Source organism: Rhineura floridana, chromosome 1, assembly GCF_030035675.1.
Source record: "Rhineura floridana isolate rRhiFlo1 chromosome 1, rRhiFlo1.hap2, whole genome shotgun sequence".
Taxonomy (NCBI): domain Eukaryota; kingdom Metazoa; phylum Chordata; class Lepidosauria; order Squamata; family Rhineuridae; genus Rhineura; species Rhineura floridana.
The window spans coordinates 235,851,282-235,862,790 of NC_084480.1; the positions used below are offsets into that span (position 1 = coordinate 235,851,282).

At 36.9% G+C, this 11,509-nt stretch overlaps 1 protein-coding gene across 5 annotated transcripts in view; it reads left to right on the forward strand.

Annotated features, from left to right (window-relative positions):
- FAM210A (family with sequence similarity 210 member A) overlaps nucleotides 1-6,261 on the forward strand; it is a 24,614-nt gene extending 18,353 nt beyond the window's left edge. For all 5 annotated transcript variants that reach the window (XM_061594817.1, XM_061594791.1, XM_061594781.1 and 2 more), the window contains exons 5-6: nucleotides 627-738; nucleotides 4,041-6,261. In XM_061594817.1, the coding sequence (XP_061450801.1) occupies nucleotides 627-738; nucleotides 4,041-4,340 (412 nt within the window). In that variant the 3' untranslated portion in view covers nucleotides 4,341-6,261. The remainder of the gene's footprint in view (nucleotides 1-626; nucleotides 739-4,040) is intronic.
- Nucleotides 6,262-11,509: the final 5,248 nt, after the last annotated feature.

Below are 11,509 nucleotides of genomic sequence, written 5' to 3' on the forward strand. Positions count from 1 at the left end.
TTTTGAGTAATGGTAAAGTAATCAATTCCTGATAATTTATTCCTTTTTGGGGCCATGTAACAGTAATTGTAATTTATTCCTTTTAAAAATAATCTTCCAAGCTCTGGCTTTAGTTGCACTGGCATTATTTAAGGTAGCAGTGAGCAGACATCAGATTTGTCAGATCCACACTGGTTTTTAACTAGAACCTCAAGATCTGTTAACAAGAGCCATGTGTAAAAGATATAAAACTAAAATGAAAGAACACAATGCTTCTGAGCCTAGGAATTTGATTTCCATACTGGAACTAAACCAGATTCTCAGATATTTCACACAAAAATCTACTCTTGGTTAGCTTTCTTTGTTTCAGCAGATTAATTTAGGTGTCAGAAGTTATTGTGTTGTTGCTATTGTTAAACAATTGGGTCAGAAACCCTTGACTAGTCTGCTGCTAATCAACCAGAAATCTACCAGTTCTGCCCACCTCTGGTTTATGGTATTAAAACTATACTTCAGAACTGGAAATATCTCCTGAATTATATCACTTGACATTTTCTTCCTCGTTGGTCATTTGTTTAGTAATCTCTGCAGAATAATGTTTATAAGGATGTTAGCACTTTATTCATTTTAATCTCTTTTTTTCACAGAGGAATAAATGTTGTTCCTTTCCTCGAATTCATAGGGTTGCCTGAAAGCATTGTTAATATTCTAAAGCAATCTCAGAGTGGTAATGCGTTAACTGCATATGCAATGTATAAGGTAAGTACTTGCAAAGATTTCTTAATTTTATACATAACATTATCCATAAGAAATTTGAGCATACAGGGGCGTAATGAGGGTCATAGTCCACAGATTATCCATGCAGTCTGTCGTTATGACAGTTCCGTACTCCTGCCACAAAACAAAGCTGCTGTTAAAGTACTGATTGATAGAACGAAAATTTTAAAAGACATTCTTTTAAAGAAGGAAAAATAGTTTCCAAAGTTTTTCCTCAATACTGAAAAATCTTTTAAAAACCAGCCATTTCCCCACTCTTGGGTGTGCTTTTTCCTTTCCTATCACCTTGCTATAATGAAGAAAGTCTGTCAAACAGCAAAGTAGCTTGGCAGACTTTCTTCAGCGTATGTGCACATGCTTATTTCCTTCATCAGTGCCCATAACACCACTAAATAGGCCAGGAATGGGAAGCCTCCACATGTTTGACTTCAGGTTGCATCATTCCTGACCATTGGCTATGCTGGCTGAGGCTGATGAGAGTTGTAGTCCAAAAACTTCTGGATGGTCCCATCCCTGAGGTAGGCAATTCATGTTCCTTCTCCTTCTTTCCAGAATTAGATCCTGTTAGTTCTGGAGGTAGTGGAAGAGCAGCTATTTGCATTAAAGTTACACCATGGAAATACAATGGCGTAACACTAATGGCATTGATTTGTGCTGAATTCTGTCCTTTTTAAAATTTATTTGTAAGTTTAATTCAATACATAGAGGAGTGCATGTAAACCTATGAGACATTGGATTGAACCATGATCTTGGTGAACTGCTGAATGGGCAAGGCTCAGTTTTCCATCTGTGAAATGGGAATAATAATGTAATCCTGCCACATATTTGTTCTGAGGATGAGCAAGATAAAAGCTCTATAAACATTGTATCAAATAATATTTAGGTATTCTCCCACTGTTACATTCACAGATATTTCTTTTTTCTGTTCAGTGAGAGTCGGTTTTGTGTTCAGTTGCTAGGGAGACTGTTAATTGATGAGATTTTTCTTTCCATCCTGTTGGAAGCCTTGCTGCTACAGAAATGAATATGATAAAGTCCAGTAGAGCTCAGATTTTAAATTCTCTCTAGTTCTTTCAAACCCAACATTTTTAGTTTTTAATTTTATTTCTTTTTGCTAAAGAGCTTTTAGGATGCATCTAAAGCTACTGAGGAACAACATTGGAAACTATTTTTACTTCTTTAAAAGAATATATTTTTTATTTTCATTCTGTCAATCAGTACTTCAGTAAGTTTTGTTTTGCTGCATGAGTACAGAACTGTTTTAATTCCTTTCCCATCTCAATAGAATTTGCTGTGTTTTACCATAATGCTTTTTTATTTTTCTTCCACCTGCGTTTCTGATGCCACAGCAATGGCTAGCCTTTTATAAAGACCTCTTGAGTTTTGACTCTCCTGCCAAGTGCTACAACATTTGCTAAATATTTTCCAATAAAGCACTATTAAGTAAAGTGAGAGATTATTCTGATGCAAGAGGCACAGAGCATTTATAAGTAGATACAAAACTGCCAAACCATCAGCCTTCGTTGAAGTAAGAATTAGTATATGTCCTCCCACTTATTTCCTGATGGTATGTCATTATGGGGAACTCAAAACTGGGAACAAAGATTTAGGTGGGAGTAAAGAGCGAGCACACAGGCTACAAGATTAGAAAGGACAATCAAAAGCATATAAAGGTCTCATTTAGTCCTTGCAGAGGTAACATTGTCTTCATGCTTTGAAAATGTATTCTTTGAACAAAGTTCACACTCACTCCACAGTAGTCATTCTTCTAGATTAAATTTGCATTGCCTCTCCACACCACAACTATAGTTAACTTTCAAAGCAAGATTCCATTTTTTCTTACTTAAGTACTGCTGTGTAACTCTGCTCCTGCGGAAGCATAAAGGGCAAGGCAATAATTGTCCAGTCCTAAGTCTACTTGAAGAGTTTAGGATTACAGCCTTCTACAGGACAATTATGATGTCTCCAGTGTTATATACTTGAGATGAAGGACAACAAATGACTGTGCACAGAGTTAGGAATATTAGAGGAATCTTGATTTCTGTGAACTCTGATGCAAACAGACCTGATCAACACCACCTGGACTAATGTACAAATGGTAAATTAATTATCCTTCGGAGTTTGCACATCTCTGAATATTGTGATCAGGTTCTCTGTACAGAAAACATATTGATGCATATTTTAGGTTCAAATGGGTTTAGAAATGTACACACTAAAATAAAATACACGTTTAAATAGATATTTTATGGTTTAATAAATATCTAATATGATTTTTATGCAGGTTTTTAAAGTTGCAGATTTAAAGTTGAAACAGGACAGGATAGACTTCTGAATGAACACATGCAAAGTTGACATGAAACAGAAATAGACTGATCAATACCTGAACAGCTTTGCTAGTAACATCTAGAGGATGTGGCAGAAGGTTATTAAGCCTACAATACGTGTCTGAATTATTGTTCTCTCCTTAAAACATCAGCAGTAGCAGAGTTGTGCAGCATTGTTTAAGAATAAAACGGAATCCTGACCACTATCTAGCCTCCCTTGCTCGTTGTATTGAATAGTTGCTTTTACCATGCAAATCTTGTGACTTACACACTAATCCTGTTTCCTAGTGCTTCACTTCTAGAGGTTCAGGCACAAGGGTCTTGAAACAAGCGGTCTGTTATTGCTGCCAACAATTGCTGGTTCAGTATCAGCATCACTCCTGATGCATGAGTATTGGCCTGCTCGGGGGGGGGGGGGGAGAGGGCAGCGGTGTTTCCTATACAAGGGAGTCAATGTGGTATAGTGGTTAGAGTGTCAGACTGGAACTTGGGAGACCAGGGTTTAAATCCACACTCAGCCATGAAGCTCACTCGGGTGATTTTGGGTCAGTCACTGTCTCTCAGCCTAATTTACCTGACAGGGTTGTTGTGAGCATAAAATCAGGAGGGGAAGAACCATGTTTGTACACCACCTTGAGCTCCTTGGAAGAAAGGTGGGAAATAATATAAAGGGTTGCCCTGCCACATGGTCATTTAACAACTGAAAACTTGGGGAAATTGGCTCAGCCCTGCATGTATCTTTTCAGGAAGTGAGAAACTGGAATGGCAAGGAGTTGTTTCTTGCCAGGGAAAGGATGATGCTTTAGCTTCAGAGGCACAAGTAGAAGCTTGTCAGAAATTTTACTTTGTAGAGAAGTCTTTTTCTTGAATTCTAAAGTCAATATTCAAGTCTTTTTTAGAGGAATTTGCAGTTGAAGTTATATGTGATTATATATATATATATTTCTCCTTATTGACAAGATTGCAACTCCAGCCAGATATACAGTGACTTTAGGAGGGACATCTATCACTGTAAAGTATCTTCGTAAGCATGGCTACATGTCCACACCTCCTCCAGTCAAGGGCTACATTCAGGATCGAATGGAAGAAACAAAAGAGCGACTATCGGGGAAAATGGAGGAAACCAGAGACATGATTAGTGGCAAAATGGAAGAAACAAAAGAGAAACTAACTGGGAAGATGGAAGAAACAAAAGACAGGATAACAGAAAAGATACAAGAAACCAAAGAGAAGGTTTCATTTATAAAAAAGAAAGAATAGGAAAATTGGTGGCAAAATCTAAGCATTCTTAACTCTATTTAGCAAGCCTGGAATATATAGTCTTGCTATTTTTTGTTCCTGCTTTGTTTCAGTTGTTTTTGGCTGGCAAGAAATTGCCAGCAATCTAAAAACTAAAATGGTATCATCTAAGACTTACATCCACCTTCAGAAAATTTTCACAACATTTTTAAGTGTTAGGGTGTGGTAAATACAACAGCCTTCTCTGCAGCTAAGTCCTGCAATAGTGTTCTGTGGTCTGCCTAGGTATGACCATCAGTCCTGGATCTTTAGGGAGAGAGAAAATGGTTTTCTACACATCTGATTGAGTTGACCTCGCTGTCTAATAGCCATCTTGCAGGCAAAGCATTAGAATGATTGGTTCATGTGCAGAAATGTCTTTGATTTTTTGGGAAAGGTATCAATATTTGTAAATCATTTAATCATAATATTCTTGGAAGATCAGGTAATTATAAAATATACTGTATATTCTTACTATAAAAGGTTTATTTAAAATAGTGTGTATGAGAGACTGTAAAATACTGAACTTAATTACATATTTGTAACATGATTAAGCTAAAATGGGTGTTTAATATCATGCCACTGTTACAAATTTTAAGGTAAGAATAGATGTTTACATCTACAGTCTTTTATCTCAACATAACTAACACATGCTACTGTCATTTACACTGTTTCCCCCAGAGACAAAACTTAAGCATTACTATACTGTTTAGTATGGTTTTTTAAAAAGGCATCAGAAGAAGGTGGGGAGAAATCCAGAAACTTGTGTGTTGGCATGCTTGCAGAGAGAGAGAGAGAAAGAAAGAGAGTCAATTATAGGTGGACTGTACCTGAAACAATACCTGTTTTGCAGTCCCGTTTGTGTTAAGCTGCATGAAGGGGAATTTGTATCTGTCAGCCTATTTCTAGGCTGCCTTCTTTAAATTCTGTCAAGTTACAGCAGAGCTTCATAGAGGTCCTCTTTTGGGTGCAGAATAAGACAGCTGTAGTTGAATTGATGGTCATCCAGAAGGCAACTGCAAGTCCAGTGCCAAAAATGCAAGTTGCCTTCTGGATGAAGTGGACATGTGCTCACTAATGAGGTATGATTTGCCCAGCCTTGTAGCCTGGCAGGCATTGGGTAGATGTGGGGCAACTCTCCTAGCTCTAGCTAGAGAGCAGTCCCAAATATTAAGGGTTTAGAACATATTTTAGAAAATTGCATGCAGGCTATCACAAGAAAAGGACATGTGCCCCTGAAAACACAATATTGTCAAAATAAGAATACTGGCTGCTAGTAACATACTGTCATGGCCTTGGACTTTAAGCTTATTTTGGAAGGAGCATGTCATTGCAGAAAAATGCTGTCAGATTAAAAGTGCATGGATGTAGCAGTAAGTACTGGGCTTGTCAATTTTACCTTTGCATGTATAACACACACACACACACACACAGTAGAACAGCACAAGGAGAACTAGTATGAGAATTGCAGCCTATAATATTATTTCTAGAACAACTTCCCCTTGGTTGTCTGTACTTCTAAGCCAGTTTTAAAAGAATATATTCTGATTTAATGCCAGTATACTTAAAATGAAATAAATAATTCTCCCCAAATATCTCTGTTTTGTCCTAGTGATAAGAGCTGGAATTTAAAAACCATGTGGGGGGGGGCAGTACAGGAAGTAGCTGCCACCTGCTGCTGCAGCAGCACAGTTACCAGCCATTTCAGTAAGATTTTTCCCTGGCCCTCTGCACCAGCCATGTTGACTGGAGAGGGTAAAGCTAGTTTGTGAAATGTTCTGTTTTAGCCACTACCTATTTTTTCCCTTAATCAGTTTGCTGTTTGCTTATATCCACTGTCAATGGATCTTGTTGGAATTATTTTTGCAAGCACCATTATTAAAGTACTCATGGCACATCATTATTTTCTGCTGGTTCTTCTTCTGTCACTGATTGAGAGGCTCTATTAGTTTTAACTCCCTTTTACCTTCCCCCAGTATACTGCAAACATGCTGATAGATAGATATGTGTGTGTTCTTGAAAAGCAATTATCTTGTAAAGGGATTTTTTCGTAATTATTTTGTATCCTTACTGTAGAAATAATTGTGCTGAGACGTTTGCTTGGAGCTTGCAAAGATACTGTTGTAACTTTGCCTAAAGCACTAATGATACTCTTCTGAAAATTAAACTTTTGCCTGTGAAAAGGTTGTAATATCAAATTGCATCACAAGCATTAGTCCCTTGTTCCCTATGAACTAGTTTGCTCCTACAAATTTTCCTTTGAACTGTTTTTCTTTAACACAGTGATTATCTTCATTTTCTCTTTGGGATGGAATTCATAAATGGAGATAGCAACCCACTGTCAGTGTCTTTACAAGCTTCTCTGTTCTACAAACAACTTGGTACAGCAGCTTCTGTGCTCATGTATTCTATATGAATTAACATAGGTCAATTTGTGGGGGAGGGAACTTGCTTTCTAGCAGGAGCCCACTAATCATGGCTTTCCATTATTTCTTCAGTGACAGGAGTCTATTTTAATATTACAGATAAGCACAAGTCAGTAATTTTTCCAACAAAATAACATAGTAATTCCAACAAATTTCTCCAAAAATATATGGATCAGACATTAGAAAATACATGGAAAACATTCAGTATTCAATTCAATGTTATCGCTTTGTACCTTGTAAACATATAGTCTATACACCTTATTATCTTCTGCCCCCCTAGTTGAATCATAACATTCTGCTTAAGACATAATCTGAAGACACTTCCGGGAAGGGTGACTTAGCCTGTGCCTGCTTTTGAGACGGGCTCCTGCCTCAAAAGAAGCTTATTCAGATATATCAGTCAGTTTTTTCTTTTTTTTTTGACTGATTAAACTTCTCCCGGGTAGGGAGAAACGAAGAGATTAACCTCAAAGCCTATTTTTGTTGGGACGACCAGATCTCATTAATTTATGGGACGAGGTCCAGCCGACGAAGGTGGGACGGATTTTCAACAGCAAGCTCTATCTGTTAAAGCGAACGTTCATCTTATCTTCTAAGAGAGAACGCACTAACAGGCAAGCACCCTTCTTTCTATATTTTTCTTTTACTTGACTTAAATTGTTGCTGTTTAAAAGAGATTTGCCAGATTGATCGGTTTTTGACATCTCACTGGGGAGCCGTAACTTCTCTCTGCTACGCACTAATTAATAGCTTATCTCTGTTTTTGTTGCAAAAAGCTGTCCTGGATTTGCATTCTAAAGATATACACAGAAGAGGGATTTCTATTCCAGATTTTTATTTTGAAAAATATTATACTGTTTTGAGACTACTCTCTTTTTGGTCTATTTTATTTTGACGAATCTGTTTCTTGACGATTGCCATTAATTGTTTCGATCCTGGGAACTGCATTTTGTTTACTTAACTATTGGAGAGATAAGGCTGTCTGCTCTGTTTATACTGTGATGTCACCAAGTTTGGAGTATTAACCCAATTGTTGCTGAAATAAGAAGTGGTTTTCCTATATTTTTCTTTTAAAATGGCAATTAAGAAAGTGGCTGAGAATCTGGAAATAACTATGTTTCAGAAAATAATGGATGAGATTGAGATAACGAAAATTGAATTGAGTAAAATGAAGCAGGAAATTAAAGATATAAGGGTCCCTGTGAGAGAGGTGACCCTGGAAGGGGTCCCTGTGAGAGAGGAGACCCCGGAGATTGGAACAGGGGTCCCTGTGAGAGAGGAGACCCTGGAGACTGGAATAGGGGTCCCTGTGAGAGAGGAGATCCCGGAGATTGGAACAAATGTGGAACAGGAACAAGATTTGGAGTCTATGGACTTTAGAAATAAAATCTATTGTTTGGAACTCAATGTTATCTCTGAAGAAATTAATGAAGATTCTAGAGATAAAGTTATCAATGGCATGGATTATCTTCTGGACTGGAATGATGTGATGGAGCCCAATATAGAGAAAATCTATGGAATTAACTGCAGCCATGTGACAATGGAAAAACTTTTAAGAGATGACCCAGTGTATTTTGAAAAAAAGAACAGAGATATGATTTTACAGCAGTATTTCAGCAACCTATTCAGAATGGATGGCAAGAAAATATTTGGGATAGAGGTAATTCCCATCAGACTCTTACTATATGACTATGGCTTTGACAGCAAGATTATTATGGAATACTGATAATGGAAGATTGGATATTGAAATTACTGGACTTAACAAGACTACTGAAGATGGAAGATGGAAAATGGAACTAATAGAGATAATAGAACAATGGCTACTGAAATTACTGAACCTAACAGATTCTGATGTGATGGATTAATTGAAATGTTTATTTTGACTATGGTTATAACAATAAGATTATCATAATTAGTAATGAGATGGATTAATCGATATGCTTATCTGGAAAAAAAAATTGATAGATATATTTCTTAAAGAATTGAAACCTCTCTTTGACTTTTTGTGGAAAGAATAAAGTAATGTTTATGAGATTTGATGATTAAGTAAGATAACTACTGGAGGAAAGTGATTTTATAATATGACTTAAGAGACAGGATTGTTATATATTATAGACTTATAACTGATTTGATCTTTGACAAATGGGAAGTCAATATTTTACTCTTTATTTTTTATTTTTGTTTTTTTTTTTTTTCTTTTCGTTTAACTATTTTTGATTTTGTTTTTTGTCTTTGAATGTTTTATGATTTTGTCTTGTATGTTTTATGAAAATCTGAATAAAAATTATTGAAAAAAAAAAAAAAAAAAAGACATAATCTGAAGACATCCCTAGTGAAATAAGTTCCTCAACAGCTGAAGCCACAGTGTTGAAAAGAGAATAATCAAGACCTTTGCCAGGCAATATCTCATTATATTTGTACATAACAAATATCAAAGCCATCAATCCAAGTTCAACCAACAGAGCAATCATAAAATGGTAGGGATGATGGACATTGCATGGTGGAGAAATTGGCATTTCGTAGGCCAAGCTACTTCAGGCCAGCCCAGGCACAAATGGGGAGAGCAGTTTTAGGTATGCTAGGAGAATGAGGATTAAGATCCTGCAATTTCACAGCTTTCACCCAAAATGATGTATATAGGCTGTGTTTCTGATGAACAGCAATGATGGAACACTCTAGGACACTACCAGCAGCAGACCTTCTTTTCCATGCACAGAAAGGGGCACCTGCCGGAGCCAGCGGCCTCAACTTTCTTTGAAGCTTAGAATTGCTTTAATTTCTTAACAATGGCTTTAGCTATAATACAAAATACTCATTTAGATGCACACACTGTTTTGACCCTGATTTTAGAATTAAAGCGGCATGAGACATTTTGGTATTTCAGCAGTGCTAGGTTGACAAGTTTCTGTCTATAATTGTTATGAACAAACAAGCTTTGTGACAGGGATTTTACTTGGAATGTTTCAGAGTTTGGAATGGGTGAGATGTCATGGGTAAGTTTTTTACACCATGATCCACAAGCAACTGTAGATTTCCCACCCTACCCCGCCGCCAGTATTGCTATGGTTTTTGTTCTGAACACTTATACAAGAAGCACTGCACACATTTCAGCTTAGAACAGTTTTAAAGTGTTACTAGTTCACTGTTTATATGTCTTTTGGCCTATGAGACCAGATTGTAAGACACTGAAAACCTGCAGATGGAATGCATCAAATGTTGCTAAGCCACATTTTGCTGGAATAGCCTTAATTGGAGATGAAGATGCATCATCCTTTGTCCAGAATACCATTACGTAGGTTTCCAGCTCCTGACAAGAATTGGATTGAATTATCTTTGTGGTTGAAGTCAAAAGTTTCTGTAAATGGTATTTCTTCCTTGCTGGAAAAAAAAAGTCACCCAAGTCTCAGTATCTCTATAAGAAAAGTATTACTGAGTATGAAACTTCACATGATAGCAATTGTACAAATTCTTCCTCTGCCATTTTTTAAAAACTACAAGGCAGCACACATCCCTGAACAGCAAAAACAACCAACCACAACATCAAAAACATTTACAGATGTTACTTGAGCTAGTAACATCTATAAAAGTTTTAGGTCTTGCAGAGTAAAGCAACAGTGCAAAGACCACACTTAACCCTTCCTCCAGCCAGCTGTTCTGCTCAAAAATGGTTCCCCTCCCCCCACACACACACACACTGGCTTTCCACCTGTGGCATAAATGCATGGCTATTTGTGGGAGTGGGAGTTTCTTGTGCACTGAGAAAATCATTTTATGGGGCAATCTTGGGAAGAAAAATGGCCAGAGGGAATGGGTCAAACAGCCACCACCCCACCTCAAAGTCTTTCATTCAAAAATACAAATGCATCTCATGTTTTAGCCTGACTGGGATCAAGCCAACTTTCAAGCCAGGTTCAATGGGGACTACACCTCATGTCTGAATTGCAACTCAGAAATTCAGGGCTAGTTTGGGTTCATAATTGCCACTTCTGCCTTTTGCAAGACAACACTTGGCTAGAACTGGGGACAATGATTACCTTAACTTTTATTCTTATTTTATTTGTAACAAAGTTCTTGAACTTTTGAATCTTAAAACTCCAAATAAGACCCACAAAGGCAATAATTTAATCGCAGCCTATCCAGATTACCCCCTATGTCCCTAGAGTATCTGGGAGTTCAACAGCTTGGAAGTTGTATCTAATGAACCTCTAGTCAAAAGTAAACTTTCACTTTGTCTCACTGATTCTGTCTCACTATAACAAAGAGATGCTATTTAAACTGCACATGATCTTCATGCAATAGATTATAATCTGTTTTCATAATGGCACAGCCTATGTGTTTTTCTTTCTTCTATGACTTTTCTGTCACATTTGTTTAACGTTCTAGTCTTCTGGACATATGTGACCCCTTCAGGGGTTTAGCTTAATAAAAATGAAGCTCCATCCTTCTGCATAAATCATTTATTGTCACCCATAATAATTACATAATCTTAATTACCTCTAGCAATTATCTGGCTATTTTGATGAGGATGATTCTGTAAGTAGAAAGAATACATTTTGATTGCATAAGCCTGCAAGCAAGCGTGTAACATTGAGTTTGTTTCCCAGCCTGATTAATTGATCAGACAATTGCAAGAGACAATGTACATTTAAAAAAGTTTTTCTTTAAGAAAGAGAATTGAGATTTTTTTAAAATTGTTAAAAGCATACAGGATGATGATACGAGTTT